The sequence below is a fragment of the Euprymna scolopes genome, chromosome 38, assembly GCF_053919585.1.
Source record: "Euprymna scolopes isolate OS-2025 chromosome 38, ASM5391958v1, whole genome shotgun sequence".
Taxonomy (NCBI): Eukaryota; Metazoa; Mollusca; class Cephalopoda; order Sepiida; family Sepiolidae; genus Euprymna; species Euprymna scolopes.
Window position 1 is genome coordinate 57,981,487 of NC_136519.1, and position 27,617 is coordinate 58,009,103.

Here is a 27,617-nt window from a genome sequence, read left to right on the forward strand (position 1 = left end):
GCTTCAAAGAAAACTCCCACATCAGCTCAGCCAGCATCCCGAGACTGCGCTTCACTAGCATCTCTGCTGCCCCTTTCATTCATATCCTTTTGTCATGTGAAATCATCGACTTCAGCCAAGCAAACACAATGGCAGAGTCTGTTTTCACACAGATGTTGCGTAGTCCCCATTTTAAGGCCAGATTAACTCCATTGGTAACTGCATCCAATTCTGCTACATTAATATGGTTAGCATCATCCTTCTTCCGTAGCCAGGCCGCATCCTCTGCAACCACTCCACCCACTTCCAGGACAACCCCTGTTGCGATACTGCTTGCATCACACCACACGACTCCATCCAGTGTTCGCGGCACATTCCACATTCCCTGAACTGGGTCTTGCTTTTCCACTTCTTTCAGGACCTCTTCAATCAAGGTGGTTGTTCTTTCTCCCACTCTATCATCCCATACTCTACCTTTTGCATGCTTCTTGATGTAGCTGCATGCTGGTCTAAGCCAGCCGGCAATGGGGTAATGCATATCGAAAAAAGAATTCCAGGCCACTCGACACATTTCGTTTCAGCTTTAGTCCCAAAGTCGATTTCCCATCCAATTCTTTCAGTGCTTTGGCGACCAACCTGAACTTCTGTAAGTGAACCACGACTTCCCCTACAGTCACAAGAGTTTCATTCACTAGGATGTTGGCAATATATAAGCTAACGGCACAATCTCCCTTCCCCATTTTATATATATATGTATATATAGATCACAATGGGCATGGAATATGTACTTCCATTAGAGATAGTTTTCCACGTGGTAGAGACATCTCCTTAATTGCCCTATATGTGCCTTCAGGTGCACTTGCTCACACCACTGCATTTACATTCGCCCTCTAACGCCCCCACAACAGCGATTACTAAATTTGAAGGATATTGAAAAAATAAAATGTGAATATATTGGGGAGGTAGATCCAACTGCTTTTTATCTTAAAATAGGGATTATGAATGTCGTCATATACATATAAATAGTGTATTTTGCTTTCTGAAGAGCAGCAGTTTTTGGAATGTTTTTAAATGGTATTATACTTAAAATTGTCTAAATGGTTATGAAACAATTGTAACACCAAATGATGTTCTCATTTTATGTTTTGTTGCCTTGATTTTTGCAGACTTATTTTATATATATATATATATATATATATATATATATATATATTCAGAATGTGAGAAATTATATATATTAAATTCCATAGCCAAATAATATCGCAGCCCACAAGGGCCATAATAGTCAATAAACTGGAAGCCTTAGACTCGAGTTTTGCTCTCATTTGGGCTCATCAGTTAGACACATTCGAACTCAGGATTCGAAACCCGACAAGGGATACGGTCAACCAATCAGCTAATAACCCTAAGCCAATGTCTCATAACCCCTCGCTGATATTTGCTTGATTTGTGTTGGTTTATAGAATTTCTTGTGTGCAGGGCGTTTGCTCAGTTGGTAGAGTGCTTGCCTTGGTTGCAAGAGGCTCGGGTTTTGAATCCTGAGTTTGGATGTGACTTACTGATGAGCCCAAATGAGGGTGAAACTGAAGTCTTGGGCTGCCGGTTCGTTGAGTGTCATGACTCTTGTGGGCTGCGATGTATTTGGCTATGGAATTTATTATATATATATATATATATATATATATATATATATATTTTTTACATAGGCATCACCACATTATCAAAGCCAAGAGGCCACTCAAGGATAAGGGTTAAAGAGTGTACAGTAGAAATTGGACAATATAGTAATCATTAGTAATGAAAATTTGGTAAATTTGATAACTTATATGGAACGGCTCATCAAGAACTTATTTACGTTAGACTTGAAGACAACCATATTGTAGTCAGCCGGAAAGCAGGAAAACGGAAGACAATTCCACAGGCGTGCAGTTCTAAGAAAGAAGCTTTGTTCATGGAATCTACGTTTAGGTTTAGGCACAGATAAAGAGTGGGGGGAATTATTGATAGTGTTTACAGCTAGACGAGTGTTTCTTGTGAAAGTTTGGCGAGGGGGGGACCATAGATTGAAGCTCAGTCGAACACTTTCCATGAAAATAACGATACATCAGAGACAAACTCGCAACATCTCTTCTGTGAGATAGAGGTTGCAAGGAAGAGAAAAGGACATCTCCTACGAGGCTACAAAGTCTATTTTGAACTCTATCAAGGCAGAACAAGTCCTTTCTCCTGCCCAGATGTGGCAACAGTATTCCATCCTTGGACGTACCTGGCTCTTATATAGATAGAGAATAGCATCAGCAGTGAGATATCTACCGGATCGATAGAAAGATCCCACCATTTTTCCAGCGGCCTTGGCAACAGATTTGATGTACGTGTTCCATTTAAGATTAGGAGTAATGGTCAAGCCAAGAAGCTTGTCAAAACTTGAGGCCTCCTGAAGACGAGAGCCATTCATTTTAATTGATGCCAGATTTGGATCAGAATGTTGATGATGTAAAGAGAGAAGCTTGGTTTTAGATGCATTAAAAGTAACCAGCCACTCCTTACCCCATTGTACTACGTGCTCAAGATCAGAGGAGAGAGAATTGGAGAGAACTTGGTCGTTTACTGTCTTAGATGTGCTACCATAAATGGTAGTGTCATCAACATAGATGTCTACAAATGATGTAAGGATGTGATTTGGAAGATCATTAATGTAGATCAGGAAAAGAGTTGGGCCCAGGATGGACCCCTGAGGGACACCGGCATTAATACTGTGAGCTTCTGATTTTTGCCCCTCAACGACTACTCTTATGAACCTATCAGAAAGAAATGATTTTATAATTGAGAAGACATTTCCAGCAATACCATAGCTAGAGATCTTATGAAGTAAACCTTTATGCCATACCCTATCAAAGGCCTTAGATATGTCAAGAGCAATTGCCCTAGAAAGGTTGCCTCCGTCGAGAGATTTGCTAATCCTATGAGATATAACTGTAAGCACATCTGCTGTAGATCTAGCAGAACGGAAACCATATTGAGTGTCACTAAGAAGGTTATTTTTGTTGAGATGGTTGATTACTTCTGTATTTAACACAGATTCCAGCAACTTACTCATGACGCACAGGAGACTTATTGGCCTGTACTGAGAGGGGGATGAGCGATCACCTGAATTCTTAAATACAGGGCATACTGATGAAATTTTCCAGGGAGATGGGAAACTATTCTCCTTAAGACAACGTTTAAACAGTTTTGTAAGTATGGGCGCTAGTTCAGGTTGAAGTTTTTTGAGTACTATAATTGGAATACTGTCAGGGCCAGTTGCTTTACTGGAATCAAGGTTTTTGATTAGCTTGGCAACATCACGTACAGATATACGTATATCACATAGCATATATATATTCTATAATATAAAGCTGAATGTGTGTGTGTGTGTCTGTGTTGTCACGAATAGGCTCCTATATGGTTGACTATTTTAAAAATCTGATTACATATAATGATAGAAAATGAATTGAGACACAGGAATAGGTATGTTTGATCTGGCAGAATGGTGGTTCGTTAAAATTGAGGAGTTTGCATTCGCGCCTGGTCCACAAAGTATGGAATTAAAAAATTTAAAAATGAAAAAAAAAAAACGTTTACAAGTGTTTTTGATATAAATGTACATAAGAATTGTTTGATAAGTATGTTTTAACTTAAATAGGGATGGTATAATAAAATTGTGGGGTCTGCGTTTGCACCTGGCCTCCATAGAATGGAAATAGGCACAAACTTTAATAAAGACTTTTCGTATCTATCTGCGTAAGTATACTTTGATAATTATGTTTTAGTTTGAAGAAATATGGTATAATAAAATTATTTGCACCTGACCTCCATAGGATGGAAATATGTGACAAAGTTTAACAAGGTTTTTTAATATAGATCCGCAGAATATTTCAGTTTGATCAGGTATGGTATAATAAATTATGGGGTTTATCTATTTTATTTTTACTTTCATCATATTTTGCTTTGGTTTTGATACCCCCAAATTCAATCCAAATTTACAACCCTTCCTTTTCATAACCTATCATATTTTCATAAATCAGAGTCCATTGTCTATAAGCTGTTTTTGAACCCATTCAACAACGGGTACGTTTGCTAGTATATATATATATATATATATATATATATATATATATATATATAAGAATTGTTCCGATCATAGACCCTATTAATGACTTACCTGAAATACATGCTGTGAGAAAACAAGCCACGTTTCCTGCAACCATTGCTCGAATTACCATTTTGACCAAATCATCCCGCCTCTGTGGTGCTAAAATTGTCAGTCCACCCAGCATGATTCCAATCGAACCAATATTGGCGAATCCACATAATGCGTATGTAGAAATTACCTCAGAACGCTCCTAAATGAAAAGAGTGCAAAGATAAAACCAATATATTACAGGTGTAAGTATGTGCTCAGATTATCCATATAATATTCCTGGCCTTCTTTGGGTTAGTAGCAGCGACAGGGATAGAAATTCTGAGTCTTGAAGTGTTTCTGGTTTAGGACAACAAAATTAAATAAATAATAAAAAAAAGAATTCGTCTTTGCAAGCCAACAACCGCCGGATTTGAGATCACCACTGACACCAACTTTCGTCTGTCTGCCTCTCACTGACCTAACCTGTTAACTACTTTTATACATGTCTCCCCCGTGATTTCATGTGATTTCGCATGACTTCCACCAGAGCACACCTAACAAAGCAAACTATGGGTGCCATCTTGATTTCTCTCTCTCTTTTTTCGCAACCTCGCCCGACGCAGTAAGACCTCTGTTTGTTTGATCTATTTTTCCCTTTCTTTTTTCCCTTTCCTTCTGCTAACTTTAAACAACATGCCTTACTCTGGATCACATTTCGTAATCCCTCATCCACTGTGGCGGTCGTCTTTCCCTACTTGGTCTCTGAGATGTCTCGCCATCCTCCTGCTGCAGATCACTCACCACGGTTTCATTTTCCACTGGCCTGATATCAAGAATATGTCTCAGTACTCCATCTACTGCAATGTTGTTGCTAGTATTATTCCCAGTTATGCGTCCTCTGCTCCACTGTGTGGTACATCGCACCCATACTTCGTCACTGAGTTTGATAGCCCTGGTTGTCTCCATCTCCCTGCTTGCTGGCTCAACCCTAGGATACCTCCATGAATATTTGAATATTGACAGGTGTGGAACTGCCCTTTGCTGTTGCCTTGATCTAGGTGACATGTTGTACCAATAGACCGCTTGCTCAGTCGAGGTGTTCCCTCTCTTTCCTACTGCCTTTATTGTCCGGTAGTTTCTTTCTACAATTCTGTTACCACTGGGTCTATAGTCAGCTCTAAAGAATTGACAAACATTCTATTTCTTTTGCACATCGACAACTGGTGCCGATCTAAAAGCAGTACTATTGTCAGTTAGAAGCTCTTCCACCGGACAGCACTCCAGAAACACCACGTCAAGGGCTGCTGCTATTTCACTGCCTGTTTCACCTTGCAGCCTTTTCCATAGGACAAAGCGCCCGAGGACACAGTCGATCATCATCATGTAAAGTCGACCCCTGTAATGGGTGACATCAATTGTGAGTCTTTCCCAGGTCCCAGTCACACCTAGTTCTCCAGCTTCATGCACCCTTGGAGCAGGGTCAATTGACTGACACTTGTCACAAGTTCTGACCGCTTGCTTCACTGGTTCTTTTGGGATACTCGGATCAACTTTACTCACCAGGTACAATGTCCTCTCTACCCCTATATGGTGCAGATTGTACAACTATCGCACCCCAGAGTTATCCAGATGAGTCACTGCAGCAATATGCTCTTTTGTTCGCACAAGCCAGCTTTTCTTGTGAGAGCATCTGCTTTGTTCTTCTTAGAGGCAACCATAATTACGTGCAGCTTCAAAGAAAACTCTCACATCAGCTCAGCCAGCATCATGAGCATGCGCTTCACTAGCATCTCTGCTGCCCCTTTCGTTCATATCCTTTTGTCATGTGAAATCATCGACTTCAGCCAAGCAAACACAATGGCAGAGTCTGTTTTCACACAGACATTGCGTAATCCTAAAATAAGGCCAGATTAACTCCTTTGGTAACTGCATCCAATTCTGCTACATTAATATGGTTAGCATCATCCTTCTTCCGTAGCCAGGCCGCATCCTCTGCAACCACTCCACCCACTTCCAGGACAACCCCTGTTGCGATACTGCTTGCATCACACCACACGACTCCATCCAGTATTCGCGGCATATTCCACATTCCCTGAACTGGGTCTTGCTTTTCCACTTCTTTCAGGACCTCTTCAATCAAGGTGGTTGTTCTTTCTCCCACTCTATCATCCCATACTCTACCTTTTGCATGCTTCTTGATGTAGCTGCATGCTGGTCTAAGCCAGCCGGCAATGGGGTAATGCATATCGAAAAAAGAATTCCAGGCCACTCGACACATTTCGTTTCAGCTTTAGTCCCAAAGTCGATTTCCCATCCAATTCTTTCAGTGCTTTGGCGACCAACCTGAACTTCTGTAAGTGAACCACGACTTCCCCTACAGTCACAAGAGTTTAATTTACAAGGATGTCGTCGATATATGAGCTCCCGGCATAATCTCCCTTCCCCTTTTTTTCTAGAGTCTTCCTAAGAATGGTCAACATGATCTTGGGTGGCGAGTTCAGCCCGAACCCTACCCTTGTAAGGCAGTAGGTTCTGCCTTTATATCTGACCAACTAGTACTTTCAGAGTTTCTTGGCAACACGGAGTTGCAAATAGGCAGATTTTAGATTGACCAACTTAGAGGCACCGTTTCCTCCATGCTCTGATGGTCTCACTGCATATATCTATAGCATCATCCCTTTTTTGTTTTATTTTACTTCAGTCGAGGTTCTCAAAAATCATGGGGCCCACGACCTGGGGCTAACACTTAAACTCTACATGAAATACATATATATGCGAATGTTCCATTAAACTTCTTTATCTCTCAAACACTGAGTTAGTATAGAAATTGAGAACATAGTGTTCCTCTCCCCAATTAACCATTTTCATATACTGTATTATATCTTTAATTTTGGTCTCTTAGTCTTACTGAATTCCAAGACAAGAATTTATCAAGTCTGGTGGAGTATCCAGCTTCGTGCTGATATTTAAGGTAACATCACTTGGAAAGGGTGCACCATACCTCGTAAAAGCTAATGTGAGTTAGATATAGTTAGGAGATTTTATTTGGGCTGCCTATACTATGTGATTTTGAATATTTGGTCAGGGTTTCCTTCTAGGGAAATTATCCTCTTGCCAGATTGTCCTGACAAACCCCTGTCCAGAGAGACCTTAGACACTCGAGGACAGTGTCTAGTAGGCATTCAAGTTCTCTCCAGTAGGCATAGCACTCGACGGTCGGTTCAATTCTCGGAAATCTAGTACTGGTCTGACCTTTCTTTTGTTAGTTGCAGAATGGCCTTTAATGGCAAGATGCCTGATTCAATATCATTTGTTCACAGCAACAGTATTCCCTCCTCGATCCATCTGTCCACTTCTTGTTCAAAATCCTTTGTTGCTCCTCCTTTGAGCGAGTTATCGTAACATGCCACCCTGTTTGTTAATGTAAGTGGTTCATTCTTCCATGCCCACTCCACTGCCCACTGATTCCCATCGAATTCTGCTCTAAAATCTGGATCTCTGATTGATATCCATTTCTTTTCTCCAACCTGTTTGATTCCTTCGTTGACCTGCTCTGTTACTGCACATCCAGCTGGTCTGAACCTGTGACACCCCTAAGTCAGCACATTACGTCAATTCCAACAATCGCTTGGACGCCAGGCACCAGCTGATCAGTGACAACCGCATTGACTCTCCTCCGGTGATCATCGATTTCAATTGTGACAGTCCTCTTACCTCGACATTTCACTCATGACCCACCGAATGCAACTACTTCGCCATTCCCTTTCCATCCTCTGAGAAGGCTAGTGTGCACCATGGAAGTGGTACAGCTAGTATCGATCGGGGCCACAGCTTCTTGTCCTTCTACCACAATTTCATGCTTGGGCATCTGCTGCGAGCGTACCATTATTCCCAAGTAGAGGAAGCCACTGCCACTTCAGCTCCCCCTTGACAGTTTCCTTCCACAAATGCCTGGATCAATCTGGCTATGATTGTCTCAGCATCCTCCTGTTCACGGGAGCTTAGCTCCAAATATAGGGCTAGCATGTCACCCTCCAGGAACAACAGTATCACTGTGGCAACGTCACCTATCTTTTGGAGCTTTGCCACTAGGTTGACTTTTTTTAGCCAAGCCACCACATCGCCTTCTCCACTGAATGGCTTTATCATGTTGTTCGCCGAAATAGCTTGAAGTGTTTCTGGTTTAGGACAACAAAATTAGAAATAAAAAAAAACAATTTGTCTTTGCAAGCCAACAACCGCCGGGTTTGAGATCACCACTGACACCAACTTTCGTCTGTCTGCCTCTCACTGACCTAACCTGTTAACTACTTTTATACACACACGGTAAGACCTCTGTTCGTTTGATCTGTTTTTCCCTTTCTTTTTCGCCTTTTCTTCTACTAACTTTAAACAACTTAAATTATCTCCAGTAATTACTGCCTTCTATAGTTGTTCTCTCCACATTTTGGCAACTCATCCTCTTACTTGCTTGAGTGGGAATGAAACCGCTATCTTCAGACATTACTCACCTAGAACTATAGAGATACAAAGCCTCTTTCCACTGCATCACAAGTCCCAAATTACTAGAGATAAATTACAAGACTCAGCATTCCTATCTTCTAGAGGTTAATCACTTGAAGAAGGCCAGAGGATGAGTTGGCCAAAACATGGTGAAACAACAACAACTATGAAGATGAGTCCACACAAAAAAAGAATGAATGCAAAATTCTGAAACTTCATCTCAAAGGATTAAGATAAGATTTGTGATAGAAGCAGTTTTGACATGCTTCCTAAAAAGTGAAGAGGTTATATCTCCCAACATTTTTTTTTTTTGCGTCACCCCCAAATTGTGACGGGATGTACTTTTTATTTATTGTTTTTTGCGTCACCACCCCCAAATTGTGACGGGATATACTTTTTATTTATTTTTTTTTTTTTGCGTCACCACCCCCAAATTGTGACGGGATGTACTTTTTATTTATTTATTTTTTTTTGCGTCACCACCCCCAAATTGTGACGGGATATACTTTTTATTTATTTTTTTTTTTTGCGTCACCACCCCCAAATTGTGACGGGATGTACTTTTTATTTATTTTTTTTTTTGCGTCACCACCCCCAAATTGTGACGGGATATACTTTTTATTTATTTTTTATTTTTTTGCGTCACCACCCCCAAATTGTGACGGGATGTACTTTTTATTTTATTATTTTATTTTTTATTATTTTTTAAAAATATTCAAATACTTATTTTGTTTAAATATTTTGAAAGTATTTTTGCATGCATAAAAGTTGGCTATGGACACATATTTCTGGATATCACACGTCATCAACATGACGCTGGCAAACGATCACATAACGACTACACAATCTGCTCTCTCTCTCTCTCTCTCTCTCTCTCTCTCTCTCTGTTTCTCTTTGTTTCTCTCTCTCTCTCATATTATATATATATATATATATATATATATATATATATATATATATATATATATATTCAAGCAAATATTATTAAATACAACGGAGACATTTTTTCTTATAATTCTTTTTTTCAATTTTTCAATTTTTCGTATTGTCTTTTTTGTTTCAAAATCAAAAATATTAATAAAGGATCCATACATGTTGCTGTTACGAGCGCTTTCGATTCGTCCATGAATCATCATCAGGTGTTAAAAATACAGGATTGCGAAAATGAGGATTAAAAATGAAAACTAAAATATATATATTCAGTGATTAGTTAAAATAAAAGTCGATTAAGAATAAAAGTCGATTAAAAATTCGAGTGTTAAAACCAGCAAGTTCGTAGACACAATGTACGAAGTCCGTCCAACACGGACTACGCAAGACATTTCAGCACGTTACTGCTTTTTTGAAATGCAATGTCATTTATATTAGGTTGAAGAGTTCTAATGTACGACGCTTCAAGAATCTTTAATTTTTTTACATTATTTTCCCGTTGTATAATTTTTGTGTTGTCAACGAGGACCTTTCTAACATTGGAGGGGGGGGGGCAGCTATATTTTTTTTTTAAATGTTTGTAAATCGCGCTTGTGTCGTTAAGGTGCATAGTTATTCGCCGGGACAACGTTGTTGTTGTATGCCCAATGTATGTATTATTTTTGGAGTTACATTCTCCAATAGAGCATTTAAATTTATACACTACATTGGTTTGGTCCAACGTTTTTATCACCGGTGAAGAGTTGTTTTTAACCACAAGGTTTTGTGTTCGAAATTTCCTATAATAGATAATAAATTTAATTTTAAAATTACTATCAACAGGCGTCAAGTATCTTCGTATAGTATTTTTTATTGCATTTTCTTCGATTTTTAATCCTCATTTTCGCAATCCTGTATTTTTAACACCTGATGATGATTCATGGACGAATCGAAAGCGCTCGTAACAGCAACATGTATGGATCCTTTATTAATATTTTTGATTTTGAAACAAAAAAGACAATACGAAAAATTGAAAAATTGAAAAAAAGAATTATAAGAAAAAATGTCTCCGTTGTATTTAATAATATTTGCTTGAATGAAAAAATGCTGCCTAAATATACCAATATATATATATATATATATATATATATATATATATATATATATATATTGTATGTGCGTATGCATACGTGTGTATGTATAGGTGTTTGCATAGCATATATACTTTGGTTAATAATGTTTTGACCAAATGCTATCAAAGAATCTAAAAAGGACTGATAAAATAAACTTAATAAACAAGTAATTTTCCTCCGAAAAGTTACTAAAACCTGACATAAAATCATTAACAAAACCCGACAAGTTATCCATTTGACAAAAGTTACCTCCCTTGTATATGAGTTATTTCCCTTTGAATGTTTTGCATTTTATCAATGAAAATCTTGTCACGGATATCTTTTTCTCCTTTGGCCTTTTATTTTGTTGTTTTGTAAATGTACATTTCGTCTTAAACCTATTAGCATATATTTAAGGTAAGTACTATTTAGAAAAAAATCTTTCTGTGTAACACAATAGGTTAATTCACATGACCTTTCGGTAACAACATTCGAACACTGTGATGGCAAATGTATTTCTTTGGAAGCAAAGTTCTGAGGACAGAAAAAATGACGTGTCGTATCAGAAGAGATACTAGACTTTCCATTATTTACTTGTTAAATTGTATTGAAGCAAATAAATACTCAAACATGTAGACAAAAGCAATTATAATTTTTGTTCCAACCATGAGTGATTTGGAGAGCTGTGTGTGCTGACTGCTGCCGTGCTGACTGCTGAGTGCTGCTCTGCTGCCCATATTTTTTTTTTTTTTAATTTATTTATTTTTTTTTATTCAATTTTCACCCCAAACAAGGCACAACGCCACTTTGAAGCAGGGGGCTACTATTAGGGAATTAATTAGCGGGGTCATTATGAAGGGAGAAGAGTAGAAAGATGTTTGTTAACATTACACTTGAACTTCTGCATATCATTGCAGTTGGGAAAGCAGAATCCCGGAAGGGAGTTCCAAAGACCCGCAGTTCTGGGGAAGAAACTATTGGAGTAAAAGGCTTTCTTGCACCTAGGGATCTCCACTGTAAAGGGATGAGACTTAGTAGCTTGTCGGGTTTGTCGGGGGTAGTTACGTCGGGGAGGTACAAGTGTTTGCAGTTCGTCAGAGCATTCACCATTAAAGTATTTGTAGAACAGGCAGAGGGATGCAACATCTCGTCGATGGGACAGAGGTTGAAGCCTAGATGACAGTTCAGGACCTATCAGGTTGGCGACTCTTTTTTGAACCCTGTCCAGGAGCGAGAGACAAGCAGCAGATGCACCAGCCCAGATGTGACAACAGTACTCCATACATGGGCGAATGGTTGCCTTTTAGAGGTATAGGATACTGGCAGGCGTAAGTAGTTTTCTAGCACGGTAGAGGGAGCCAACCTTCCTTGCAGCAGCCTTGGCAATGCTCTCAATGTATATATTCCAGTTCATATTCCCTGTAAACGTTAGGCCGAGGAGTTTAAAAGAAGTACTTTCAGGCAATGTGTTCTTGGCCATTGCTATTGGTGGTAGAGAAGGTTTCTTGTAGTTATTGAAGGAAACAAGCTTAGTCTTAGCAGCATTGAATGAGACCAACCATTTTTGTCCCCATTCCACTACGGATTGGAGGTCATCCTCTAGTGTTTCTGCCATTTTCTTGGATATGTGTTCATTTGTTTTCCCCTCATATCTGTTATAGAGAGTGGTGTCATCGGCAAATATACCCATCTCCGAAACAATATTATCAGGGAGGTCGTTTATGAATATCAGGAACAATAGAGGTCCAAGGATAGACCCCTGAGGCACTCCCGCATTTATGTCATATTGTTTGGATGTACGTCCGTCGAGGACAACTTTGAACAAGAAGGATTTAATTACGTTATGAATTCTTCCAGTGATTCCATATGATCTAATTTTCCTTAGAAGACCATCGTGCCATACCCTGTCAAAAGCCTTAGATATATCAAGGGCTACCGCTCTACCCTCCCCTGTTTTATCCAATGAATGGTATATACGTTCAGAAACTACAGTTAAGATATCTGCTGTTGAACGGGCTTGCCTGAATCCATATTGTTTGTCAGTCAGGAGTTTAGCAGCTGTTAGGTGCTGGACTAGGACTTGATTAATTAAGGACTCAAATATTTTGGCGAAAAGCGGGAGGAGGCTAATGGGGCGATAATTTAGTGGGTCAGTTCTTTCACCAGAATTCTTGAAGACTGGTACCACAGTGGCGGTTTTCCAGCAGTCGGGAAAACAAGATTCGTTAAGGCATTTATTGTAAAGTTTGGACAGAACTGGAGCAACCTCGGCAGAGCATTTTTTTAATAGCACAGCCGGGATGAGATCTGGTCCACATGCTTTAGAGGTGTCTAGGTTTTTTATAATAGCATGTACCTGAGAAGGGGTGATTTTTAAATCGTCAAGTGTGGCATCTGTTAGCAGAGGAAAATCAGGGAGTGAGTGGTGTACCGAGTTCAGTGTGGAGTTTGAGGCAAACCGACTGGCAAGCAGATTAGCCTTGTCAGTTGCCGTGCAAGCAACCTCATGATTGTTTGTTAGTGGGGGAATAATTGACTGTCCATTATTAACTACGCTGTTGTAGATTTTCCAAAAATCCCGGGTTCCTAATTTCTGTGCTTCGATGCGCTTTCTGGTGGTTTCAGAGTAATCTGACTTAGCTGTGTCTATCACTCTCTTACAATTATTTCTAGCTTCTATAAACTTCTGTTTATTTGAGCTGGACTTATGTCGGTTGAATCTGCGGAACGCATGCTGCCTTTGACAAATGGCAGCTGCACAAGCAGAAGTAAACCATTGGGGGGAGTGGGGCTTGCTATAGTATTTCCGTGCGGGAACATGTGCTTCAATAGCAGTTTTGAACCATTCAGTTGTCTCATTTGCACACTGTTCCGCTGGAAGAGTAAAGATATTTTGCCATGGGGCATCTCTGATGAGCTCCCTGATGGCTTCCCAATCAGCCTTTTTGTAATACCTCGTTGTTTTGAGTAGTGGGTCTTCAGTTTTAGGGCGAGAATTTAGGCTGATTTCTACCATTATCACAGCGTGATCAGCATTCCCGAGTGGGCTATGGGTATTTGTTGTACAGTCATTGGGAACCGTTGTCAGAAAGAGATCTAGAAGTGAGGCATGTTGATCGTGCTGGTCTGGGAAACGTGTCGGAAATATAACCAATTGAGATAGGGAATGAGATATAGAGAAGCTATATGTGGCGCTACCAGCTACGTCTGTGTGATTTGAGAATCCTAGCCAGTTACTGTGGTGGACATTGAAGTCACCAAATACATGTATTTGTGCGCTAGTATCGAGGGAGAGTGCTATATCTATGCTGTCTGAGACTTTGTTTATTAGGGTACAGTTTTGGTGTGAGGGAGAGCGGTAGAGAAAATATAAGTAGCTAATATTGTGTTGCATATTTAGTCTGAAGCACATAAAGGCCTGGCCCTCTGATTCTAGTTTTATTTCTCTAGTTAGGGGGAGGGTGTTTCGAATATAGACTCCAAGTCCATGCATATGTCTGTCCGAGTCCTTACGGTAGAGTGGGAGATAACCAGGCATGTTAAATTGGTTAGAGGGAATGGAGGAGTGAAGGTTAGTTTCACTTAATGCTAAGATATCCGGGGTGTTTACAAGGAGAAATGACTCAACATCATCTAAGTTAGTTCTAAGCCCGCGCATATTAGTAAATGCAAGCCTCAAGGGAGGAGGCAGGTTGGTTTTCTTTGAGTTTGGTCCTGGTTTAAACGTAACTTTTGCTTGAGCTGTCATTTCATTTTATTTTATTTAAAAGTTTCAGTTAGGGTGGATGAGTGAGGGGGTGCTGGACAAGTAGTTGTGCAGAATACCAGACATGCAATACAAGTAGACCATCAGCTGTCCTCACCCACAGGATTGTGGCCTCAGGAAAGCCCACCGGGGATGAGTGCAGGGTCCCTTTCCATGCGCGACATGGCACTACAAACATCCCGATATTTTACAACTGTTGATGGAGCAGCCGCTCTAAGCGCTACCAAAGAGTTAGGGCTCCTGTACTATCGGTCGGAAACAGCAGCCAGGAACTGTCAATCCGGTACCCTCAATCCATTAGGCAAAGCCAGCCCAGTCCAACTGCACCGACATATATCGCACTGCAGCACCCCACTGTGTCCAGTTTAGGGGGATGGGATGTGGCGGGAGTGGGGAAAAGCGGCGTTCATTGCCCTAGTCAGGAAACAAGGTCAACCACTGGGTGATTCAGACGAGTCCCTGTGATATTACCTCTACGCCTGGCCAATAGGCAAAAAAGGAGTATGAAAGTCTATCTCCTCCTTAAGCAGTTTAGGTTTGCCAACCGGTGATTTGTTTGAGTCACCAGCTCTAGGAAGGTTGTCGTCCAGGACTGAAGAGACCTCCCTCCCCTAGGTTTAGTTTCAGAGTTTTCCTTCTCCTAGACGGATGGCCTGGGAAGACCTACGGGTCCATCAGCTCCGAGGGGGTTCGCCCCGCGCCTGGGTCCTAATCCAGGTATTTCTGCGACCCCACATGGGTAGTTAATATTTATTGGTTATTTAGGTTAATATCTCCTGGAAAAATCGGGCATTTAGGTTAGCTTCTACAGAAGATTTTCACTCCTCAAGTGTGGTTTAAAAAGGGCATTATTATGCTGTCCATTTTCATTTTTACTGAGAGAGGGTATAGGTAAAAATTCATGCAGTGGAAGCAGCTAAATTTGCTACAGTATTGGATCGAGAGAGACGAGTTAATGTATGGTTAGATATAGTTTTGTAAGTTTAGCAATGTATGGTTAGATATGGTTTAGTAGGTTTAGGAATGTATGGTTAGATATGGTTTAGTAGGTTTAGGATTAGGATAAAGTGTTAGAGTATGATCTACTTTCTATTAGAAATTCTGATTTGGTGCCCAAACCGGACATTTAGTAAGACTGAAAGATTAGATATGCTCAGTATAGAGACAAGAGAACATTTGATATGGAGTACAGTTATACCTGATGGATATAGGTTATTGCATATTCTGTAAGTATAGTTAAAGTATAGATGGATGGATAAGTAGTATTGTATACGAATGCATGGAATAAAGAAAACACGTTGTTTCCGAATCTGCCCTTGTGGGGAGGTAAGCAAAGAGGAACACAGGAAATGCATTAAATCTGTATACTTTTTCTCTCCTTTTTATTTATTCCTTAATGTTTGCTCTGACTCTCACAAATTATACCTTTTTAATTTACAACGGTTTCCATAAATAAATACAGATAAATATACCGTTTCAGCACCCCCGAATACCTATAGAAAACAATTTTTTTTTAGGTAGGTTTTGTGTTAGTCTACCAGGCTACAATTACCAAATACACACTGCCAATAAAAAAATAACAGACACTCTTCCCTAAAAAAAAAAGGGTGGTCATAAAGAGAATGTTCATTTTACGTTAAATTAATGTAGAAAAGTGATCCCCCACTTTTTAAAACTATAATTTCTTCATATCTTGTAAAGTATTCATTTCCTAGAATTTAAACTGTTATTTTCATTTTAAGCATCCTCGAAAACCTATAACAGCGATAATTTTAAAGGATTTTTTTGTGTACTGCACCTTTACCAACATTTCAATCATAAACATATGTTTTCCAATTTTACATATGAATTACAAAGATCTGATATTTTTCCCAAGCCTGTGGCCTTGATGGAGGGGTGCCTAAAACTTGCTGCTATGGTTTTAAATGATCTAACATAACAGTCAGGGGAGACTTGATTCCAAATATTTTTTTATATTATATCTCCCCTCTTTGGTTTTCATAGTAAATTTCACATTGTATAAAGATTATTTGATACTGGAGATATTAATAATATATTAATCATATATTAATAATCTTAACCTTATTTCCAAAAGAGGGGAGATATAGCATATGAGAAATATTTGCAATCAAATATCTCAGATCATTTAAAACTGTTTTAGTCTCCCCTCCATTAAGGCCAGATGTTTTATGGATATATATATATATATATATATATATATATATATATATATATATATATATATATATATATATATATATATAAAATGTGTCAAACGCTTTTATTGCAGATTAGTAAAATATCAATATTGCACTAAATATAGGTTACAAAAAATTTAAATTTTTGGCTGCTGTAAGGTTAGTAATTCCTCAAAACGTTTATTCAAATTCATGTGATATTCACAAAGTTATGACATTTTATTCTTTATCAATGAATTTCCACTGTCTATCGCTTTATTACAGGTCTCTTAAAATGTTGTTTTAGGGCAAAAATTCAATGTATGATCATAAAAACTATATTTTTTATTATATTTTTCTGTCAAAGAATAATAAACAAAAGAACATGTTAGGTGCTAAGCCTCAAATAAATGAATTATTTATCAACATATCCACCATTTTTTAAAAATAACTTTAAACAACCTTTTATTTGAAAAGGGGTTATGGCTTTGGTGACATAAACTATTTTCCTTTGCAGGTAAATTACTCTCCTTCCTCATGCATCCCATTTTTAATATTGACCAGACATGTTCAATTGGGTTAAGGTCTGGAGAACACGGTGGTCAAGTCATGTCTTCAACGAAACTCAATGTCATGAATAAAAAGCATGCGAAACTGACATGATAATGGTAGGCCATTTAGCCATGGTGACAAATCATTTTTTAAAAAGACCTTGTACACATTACTGGTAAGCTTTACACCCTCTGTCACTTGGAATGGTCCAACCCACTTATCTTCTATGATTCCCACCCAAACCATGTCGCTTCCACTGCCTTGTTTGCGATGAACTCTGTAAAAGGTCATAGTTCCATTCGGGTTTCAAACCTTGGCCCATCTATCCAGACAGTCAAGTGTAGCACGGGCCTCATCTGTAAATAAGACACGTTGGAAATCCATGTTCATGTAATTCTGTGCCCAAGCCATTCGTTTTTCCCTATGTTGTTTGCTTAATGAAGGCCTTGGAAGAGGTTTGATGTTTCTTGCCATCTCATTCAATACATTGCATCGGGCCACATAACTTGGAGCGATTTCAGCTCTTGCAAAAATGGAAGCACCTAGTACACGATGGCTCATGTGATCCACACCAAAACTTTTATTAATCTCATAACATCATGCTATAAGCCATAGTCCTCTTATTAGTAACGTTGTGATAATCGTTACATTTGATTAATCCTACTTAGCATATACCCTTTCGCTTTAATTCACCATCATAATATTACGCCTGAAAACATAAACCATTAGTAAGTGCTCTTGTGATCTCGGTTACCTCTGTTAATAAAATATATTTTGATATAAGCCCGCTACATAGATATTATACATTTTGCAAACGGATAAACTAGATCCAACACCCAACCCACTCTATATCTTCCCCTTGAGTTTAAACACATAAACTACCCACATCCTTTAAGATTAGAATAGACATCTATGCACCTTTTTACATTACACTTTATATAATATGCTCCTCCTTTATCTTAGAGTTCAATATAGTTCTTCCAAACAACATCAATAATTTTATTTATTTATTTCGTTCCTGATGAAACCCTAGCTAGACGTCACATCCCCATTATGTTACCTAGCATGTTCTTTACTCTTCTGATGAGAAACATTAGGCTTCGAAATACCTTGGTATAAAAAGTCCCCTTTATCCGCCAAATAAATGTGTGTGTATATATATATATATATATATATATATTTATATATATATTATGCATATATAAATATGTGTGTGTAATATGCGTCATTTTTCTTGACAAAATACATTCATGTTGCTATTTATATCTTTTTATTTATTAAGCAGCATCATACTATGCGCCAGCAGCAGCTTATTTGAAATATTAGTATTATGTTAAACATATATCTCAATGTGTCAATTTTATTAAAAAAAAAAAACATTGCAAGAAAGTTAGGAAACAATGGAAAAAGTGTGTTAATTATTTCTGTTCTAAGGATAATAGTAAGTAATGAATACTTACTGTCATGAATCCTCCGATAAGAGTTTGTTGTGTTTTGTTGAGGTATATATCGTTTTTGATGTACGTCCAGCTGTCCGTACTGTTGAAGTACTTTGTGTAATTCTCAAAGATTTCTCTGTTGTCTATAAAGGTGGATAATTTTTGGTAGGCGATCATTTCATTCAAGAAAGTCTTTAAGCCAAGAAGCTGCCCGACCTGAAGGCAGTCGTCCTTTGCTGCTCCCATTAAAAATGCCAGGGGATAAAGCAAGTACGAAGAGATTTTCTGCAATGGGAATAAGGGAAGTGATGTAATATTAGTCATAATACCAAACACCTCGTTTTATTTATTCGCATATTTATAAAAAAAAAAGCTTATACAGAAAATAAAATAGTTCTAATGGTTTGAGAGAAACATCTTGTTTTATATTTTTCAATCAGAAACTTTAATTATTTCTATTATCTTAATTTTTCGACAATAATGAAAATAAATTTCATATTACTAGTTCTACAAGCGGGTATGAACACACCATTTACAGTAAACTGTACGAAAATACATTATTATGGTGCAAATCACATGGTATAACAATAACTAATTAAACTTATCTCGTGAGAATCAAATCTTCATGTGTTGAATGGCTATTTCGGTTCATCTTTTAAAAACTGAAAAGAAAACGGTGTATGCGAGATATTATGTAATTGTATATTACTTAAATTACATTAAGACTTCTAGTGTATTTTTGATATTAGACACGCCGCTTATCAAGTCCTGAAAGCTACTCTAAGATAATGGATAATGAGTGTCAGATGACCAGTGATACAATGCCGTATTGATCAGGAATGGTGGAACTTGATTAGTGTCTGATTATTTAAGAGGTCAGCTTGTCAGAAACTTGTTTACATTAGACTTGAATTCAGGTTATAATCAGCATGGAAATCATCCAGCGCTATTATGGTCCACAGATGCGCAGTCCTATAAAATAAACTTTGCTCATGGATGTGTTTCGCCTCTAGGTAACTTTTATAAATACTCAACTAATAATTATTTAATATATATAAATGATACAAAATGAAGAATAAATTAAAAAAAAAACTAAACATGTTAAAAATAAAAAAGTATTAAGTCCGATATATAAAAAAAAACAAAACATGTTAAAAATAAAAAAAGTAGTAAGTTCGATATATAAAAAAAAACTAAACATGTTAAAAATAAAAAAAGTATTAAGTCCGATATATAAAAAAAAAACAAAACATGTTAAAAATAAAAAGTATTAAGTTCGATATATAAAAAAAAACTAAACATGTTAAAAATAAAAAAAGTATTAAGTTCGATATATAAAAAAAATAAACATGTTAAAAATAAAAAAGTATTAAGTTCGATATATAAAAAAAACTAAACATGTTAAAAATAAAAAAAGTATTAAGTTCGATATATAAAAAAAAACTAAACATGTTAAAAATACAATAAGTATTAAGTTCGATATATAAAAAAAACTAAACATGTTAAAAATAAAAAAAGCATTAAGTTCGATAAATAAAAAAAACTAAACATGTTAAAAATAAAAAAAGTATTAAGTTCGATATATAAAAAAATACTAAACATGTTAAAAATAAAAAAGTATTAAGTTCGATATATATAAAAAAACCTAAACATGTTAAAAATAAAAAAAGTATTAAGTTCGATATATAAAAAACTAAACATGTTAAAAATAAAAAAGTATTAAGTTCGATATATAAAAAAAGTATTAAGTTCGATATATAAAAAAAGTATTAAGTTCGATATATAAAAAAAGTATTAAGTTCGATATATAAAAAAAGTATTAAGTTCGATATATGAAAAAAACTAAACATGTTAAAAATAAAAAAAGTATTAAGTTCGATATACAAAAAAAATTAAACATGTTAAAAATAAAAAAGTATTAAGTTCGATAAATAAAAAAAACTAAACATGCTAAAAATAAAAAAAAGTATTAAGTTCGATAAATATAAAAATACTAAACATGTTAAAAATAAAAAAGTATTAAGTTCGATAAATAAAAAAACTAAACATGTTAAAAATAAAACAGTATTAAGTTCGATAAATAAAAAAAACTAAACATGTTAAAAATACAATAAGTATTAAGTTCGATATATAAAAAAACTAAACCTGTTAAAAATAAAAAAAGTATATAGTTCGATAAATAAAACAAAATTAAACATGTTAAAAATAAAAAAGTATTAAGTTCGATAAATAAAAAAAAAATAAACATGTTAAAAATAAAAAAGTATTAAGTTCGATAAATAAAACAAAACTAAACATGTTAAAAATAAAAAAGTATTAAGTTCGATAAATAAAAAAAATAAACATGTTAAAAATAAAAAAGTATTAAGTTTGATATATAAAAAAAACTAAACATGTTAAAAATAAAAAAGTATTAAGTTCGATAAATAAAAAAAAACTAAACATGTTAAAAATAAAAAAAGTATTAAGTTCGATAAATTAAAAAAAACTAAACATGTTAAAAATAAAAAAGCATTAAGTTCGATATATAAAAAAAACTAAACATGTTAAAAATAAAAAAAGTATTAAGTTCGATAAATTAAAAAACACTAAACATGTTAAAAATAAAAAAAGTATTAAGTTCGATAAATTAAAAAAAAATAAACATGTTAAAAATAAAAAAGTATTAAGTTCGATATATAAAAAAAACTAAACATGTTAAAAATAAAAAAGTATTAAGTTCGATAAATAAAAAAAAACTAAACATGTTAAAAATAAAAGAAGTATTAAGTTCGATAAATTAAAAAAAACTAAACATGTTAAAAATAAAAAAGCATTAAGTTCGATATATAAAAAAAACTAAACATGTTAAAAATAAAAAAAAGTATTAAGTTCGATAAATTAAAAAAAACTAAACATGTTAAAAATAAAAAAGTATTAAGTTCGATAAATTAAAAAAAACTAAACATGTTAAAAATAAAAAAGTATTAAGTTCGATAAATAAAAAAAAAATAAACATGTTAAAAATAAAAAAGTATTAAGTTCGATAAATTAAAAAAAACTAAACATGTTAAAAATAAAAAAGCATTAAGTTCGATATATAAAAAAAACTAAACATGTTAAAAATAAAAAAAGTATTAAGTTCGATAAATTAAAAAAAACTAAACATGTTAAAAATAAAAAAGTATTAAGTTCGATATATAAAAAAAACTAAACATGTTAAAAATAAAAAAGTATTAAGTTCGATAAATAAAAAAAAACTAAACATGTTAAAAATAAAAAAAGTATTAAGTTCGATAAATTAAAAAAAACTAAACATGTTAAAAATAAAAAAGTATTAAGTTCGATAAATTAAAAAAAACTAAACATGTTAAAAATAAAAAAGTATTAAGTTCGATATATAAAAAAAACTAAACATGTTAAAAATAAAAAAGTATTAAGTTCGATAAATAAAAAAAAACTAAACATGTTAAAAATAAAAAAAGTATTAAGTTCGATAAATTAAAAAAAAACTAAACATGTTAAAAATAAAAAAGCATTAAGTTCGATATATAAAAAAAACTAAACATGTTAAAAATAAAAAAAGTATTAAGTTCGATAAATTAAAAAAAACTAAACATGTTAAAAATAAAAAAGTATTAAGTTCGATATATAAAAAAAACTAAACATGTTAAAAATAAAAAAGTATTAAGTTCGATAAATAAAAAAAAACTAAATATGTTAAAAATAAAAAAAGTATTAAGTTCGATAAATTAAAAAAAACTAAACATGTTAAAAATAAAAAAGCATTAAGTTCGATATATAAAAAAAACTAAACATGTTAAAAATAAAAAAAGTATTAAGTTCGATAAATAAAAAAAAACTAAACATGTTAAAAATAAAAAAGCATTAAGTTCGATATATAAAAAAAACTAAACATGTTAAAAATAAAAAAAGTATTAAGTTCGATAAATTAAAAAAAACTAAACATGTTAAAAATAAAAAAGTATTAAGTTCGATATATAAAAAAAACTAAACATGTTAAAAATAAAAAAGTATTAAGTTCGATAAATAAAAAAAAACTAAACATGTTAAAAATAAAAAAAAGTATTAAGTTCGATAAATTAAAAAAAACTAAACATGTTAAAAATAAAAAAGCATTAAGTTCGATATATAAAAAAAACTAAACATGTTAAAAATAAAAAAAGTATTAAGTTCGATAAATAAAAAAAAACTAAACATGTTAAAAATAAAAAAAAGTATTAAGTTCGATAAATTAAAAAAAACTAAACATGTTAAAAATAAAAAAGTATTAAGTTCGATATATAAAAAAAACTAAACATGTTAAAAATAAAAAAGTATTAAGTTCGATAAATAAAAAAAAACTAAACATGTTAAAAATAAAAAAAGTATTAAGTTCGATAAATAAAAAAAAACTAAACATGTTAAAAATAAAAAAATATTAAGTTCGATAAATAAAAAAAAACTAAACATGTTAAAAATAAAAAAGCATTAAGTTCGATATATAAAAAAAACTAAACATGTTAAAAATAAAAAAAAGTATTAAGTTCGATAAATAAAAAAAACTAAACATGTTAAAAATAAAAAAAAGTATTAAGTTCGATAAATAAAAAAAAACTAAACATGTTAAAAATAAAAAAGTATTAAGTTCGATAAATAAAAAAAAACTAAACATGTTAAAAATAAAAAAGTATTAAGTTCGATATATAAAAAAACTAAACATGTTAAAAATAAAAAAGTATTAAGTTCGATAAATAAAACAAAACTAAACATGTTAAAAATAAAAAAAAGTATTAAGTTCGATAAATAAAAAAAACTAAACATGTTAAAAATAAAAAAAGTATTAAGTTCGATAAATAAAAAAACTAAACATGTTAAAAATAAAAAAGTATTTAGTTCGATATATAAAAAAAGCTAAACATGTTAAAAATGAAAAAGTATTAAGTTCGATATATAAAAAAAGTATTAAGTTTGATATATAAAAAAAACTAAACATGTTAAAAATAAAAAAGTATTAAGTTCGATATATAAAAAAGTATTAAGTTCGATATATAAAAAAAGATCATGAATTTGATCATCTTTTCATCACGTAAAATTTGTTTATTCGTTTCAACTAAAAGCCATTTACAAAAAATATATATTAATATGATAACGTGTGTTTTATTTTGCATGTCACGCATACATGTTTTTTTTCTTCTGAGTTACTGTCATTTAATTGTTATGACCTTCCATTTCTTGTAATAAATAATTTTACCAAGAATTCTTCAGAAGTTTTGGTTTCGGTTTCGATTATACCTGAAGGAGCATATTGGAAAGTGACATACAAATTACCATTAGCGTATGAAGCGATGCTCTTTATGTAAACAAATTGAGCATAGGTATTTGGACAATGCCAAAACATTGGCAATTCACTGCCTGCATAGCAGCCGCCATATAGCACAACAGTTAAAAGCTCCGACTGTTGTTTGGGCAATCGGGTTTCGATCCTGGCTTGAGGTAGTTGCTTGCCTTGCTGCACTGATGAGCTGTGAAACAGTATTGTATGTGGATGACTATATATATATATATATATATATATATATATATATATATATATATATATATATATATATTCATAAGTTTTGTATTCGGCTTCAATTCAAGCTAACACACGCAAGTCATATGGCTATATTTTTTTTAAATTTTGAAATCATGTATAAGAATTGATAGAAATTTATCACAAATATGAACTCTCATCCTTGACGTTATTCTCGCATTGCCTATGCACAGTTCAAACATTTCAAAATACAACTGCCAGATACAACGCGCGGCTCTTTACAAACAGACTTCTTTCTCCAACGTTACAGCATGGCAAGGAAGAAGAAAAGGAAGAAAAAAAAGAAACAAACAAAACAACACACTGAAGATGGAGTATACCTCTGAAATATATTTGTAATAAATTTCAAACAAGTAAAATAGTTGTTTATTTTCCTCATATTACGTTGTGATTTGGCTTTCAAGTACACTTGATGCATATTTTATTTTATAACAATTTCACTTCTAGGAATTACTGTGAATACCATATCAACACTGATTCTAAAGCTAAATTTTTATATTCTTACTAGCAAAGATACCCGTGCTTCGCACGGAGCTTTGTTGCGCACTCGGGTACCAAAATCTGTGGGCACCTTTCCAGTAAGTTGATGTTGTAAGAGCAACGATTGCATAAGGTGATTAACATTTTAACTACCTCTTGTAGTGACTGAAATTCAATCAGGAACTTCACAAAACGTTTTCATCAAAAAGGAAGGTTACTTGATGTTACATAGTAAATTTTTCATTGAAGTAATTTTCAACTCTTGCTTAAATTTTATCTTGCACATTCAATACTAAAAACTTACCACAATCAGATCATGTCAGTTTTTCCTCATATCCATTTCTCGAACTTTTCACTGAAGAGCCTCAGGGTAAACTACATTTCTGCTGCTTTGATTTGGAGCCAGAATGTAGAGTATTTCTGAACTTCCTGTCCGGCTGATGGAGACGTAGAACATACCGTGACTGAAGCAGTCTGGTGTCAAGTCTACGCCAATGGTGTTAAATGTCTGACCTTGACTTTTGTTTATGCTCATTGCAAAACACACCTTCACAGGAAATTGGAGTCTCCGGAATTTAAATGGAAGTTCTGAGTCCGATGGAACTAAGGGGATCCTTGGCAGTAGAACGGTTTCGCCTTTGTAGGGACCACAGGAAATGGTGGCCTCAAGTACATTGGTGTGCAATCTGGTGATAACACATCTGGTTCCGTTTGTTGTTTTTGGCGGTTCCAAGGATCGAAGAATCATGATTGGCGATCCAATTTTGAGATTTAAAATGTGTGGAGGCATTCCAGATATCTCCAAAGAGTTTAAAAACTCCACAGGGTAGTGAACAGCTTCATATTCATTAGTAGCCGAATCAACTGACTTGTATTGCTTTGTGTCTCCTGGAAATTCATCCATTATTGAATTGTTCAAATGATTCACATTGCTGTTTAATGGCGAAATAATAGCCCTCTCAGCAAGCCAATCCGGTGATTTTCCATTGTTTTGCAGGTCTGGGTACACTTTGTCTTTCAGTTGCTTCTGATTACCGACACATTTACCAAGCGCAGTTGGAATCTTAATTGTGTCAGGTGAAGAAGTGATAGGAAACTGACCATTACCGATTTGGAGAAGCAATTTTGAGAAGTCTGCTGCAGCTGTGTTATCAGAGATATAGGCTCTCATATTAGTAGTCAGTCTCTTCACTATAACGTGCCTCCAGAGATAGGATTGTTTCAAACTTGCATTGACAATGTTAGCCCTTGTGCAATTTTTAACCACTGGGAGGATTTGACGGAAATCACCGCAAAATAAGGTTGGAATGCCACCCATGGGATTCTTGTTTCCTGTGATGTCTTGCAGTGTTCGGTCAATTGCTTCATAAGCACTCTTGTGCGTCATTGGGGCTTCATCTACAATGATTGCAGAGGTGTCTCTAATTACATTTGCCAAGGCTGAGTTACCAGTAATTTTGCAAACTGGCTGATCCATTCGATGAGTATCCAAGGGTACTTTAAAAGTGCTGTGAAGAGTGCGGCCACCTTGTAGTAGAGTAGCAGCAATGCCACTGAATGCTGTTGCAAGCACAATCTTTCTCATGGATCTAATCTTTGCAAGGATCAAATTGATTACAAAAGTCTTGCCCGTACCACCTGGAGCATCAAGAAACATCATGTTTTTGTTCATTTCCCATTGTGCTTCCAACATTGCCATGAATGAATTGTAAACTTCTCTTTGAGAATCGGTCAGTTTTTCTTGCATATTTTCTGCTTGTAGGGAAAGTTCTTCAAGATTATAAGTAACTTCACGTTGATACTCTCTCGCGAGTCTTTCATCTCTCCCTTGCGTTGGTGCAGGTAATCCATAGCTTGCCAATGGTTGACCGCACATAAGGAGAACTTTTTCTTCAATTAGACAAAGAGTTTTATTGTAGATGTCCTCATTAAAATCTGCTTCTGGATTGTTAACTTCTTGCCTGTATCTGTGAAGAATGTCTTCAGATATTACATCACGAAAAGCCATCCAGATCTCAAGAGGATTTCTTGGCTCACAGGCTGTTAAAATTATCACAAATAGGCTTCGCAAATTTGAAGGTGATTGAGTGGCACTTGCCTCTCCTACTGCTTGATGCAAGTGATGGTCATTTTCTAGAAGGCCTCGAGCAAGGCACGCTGCTCTGTATGTTTCAAACACCTGACCATTGTATGCTCGCAAATTTTGAAATGAAGTTGGACCAGCAACCTCATTGAGCAACAGGCGTAAGAAATAACACTCCCCTGCTTTTGGACTAATCGTGTAGATTCTCCCAATGCATGGTGCCTTCCATACATCATCATTTTTAGTACCTTCAACTTGTACCCCACGCATTCTTCTCATCCATTTCTTTGTCGATTTGTTCCAAGTGTAAAACTCAGGGACTTCTACGTATTTGAGACCCCTTGCAAAGTCATCCTCATGGCAGAGTTGAAAAAATGCTGTCAAAGTTGTGGCAGGCGGTGGACCTTGGGCTCGTTCCAGAGCAGTATCAGCTGAGAACATGACACGCTGCCCATTTTCAAGATGAACAGAAAGTTGTACAATTGGGGGGAAATGTTCATGGATGGGATGTTCCAATATCCTCCAGGCCGCCTCTGAACTGCCGACATACCTTGCATTCTGGAACTGCTGGATCTCATCCACAATGTGACTTTGTACTTGGCCTTGTTGGTTAGCTGCTCCATCAGTTCTTTGTAGTTCAAACACTGCTTGATCACATCCTTTATTCACGTATTTGAGGACATATTTGATGCTTTGGATCGAGCTGCAAATTTCTACGTTAATGTGAGCGTTGAACTGCTGAAGGAGGACCTTGTTGTACGGAACAATCCACTGGTTTGTTATTTCTTGATTAACATACCGACCATTTCTCTTCATCCTTATTGTACCAGTCTGGCCTCCATCTTCTGGTTTTCTTCGCCTGTACTTGGGGTAAGAGTCT

General features: G+C 35.0%; 1 protein-coding gene across 11 annotated transcripts in view; it reads right to left on the reverse strand.

The window, feature by feature from the left end:
* LOC145263161 (solute carrier family 28 member 3-like) overlaps positions 1–27,617 on the reverse strand; it is a 688,175-nt gene that overhangs the window by 2,435 nt on the left and 658,123 nt on the right. For all 11 annotated transcript variants that reach the window (XM_080120169.1, XM_080120168.1, XM_080120170.1 and 8 more), the window contains 2 exons: positions 18,621–18,884; positions 4,181–4,361 (listed from right to left, as the gene is read on the reverse strand). In XM_080120169.1, the coding sequence (XP_079976295.1) occupies positions 4,181–4,361; positions 18,621–18,884 (445 nt within the window). The remainder of the gene's footprint in view (positions 1–4,180; positions 4,362–18,620; positions 18,885–27,617) is intronic.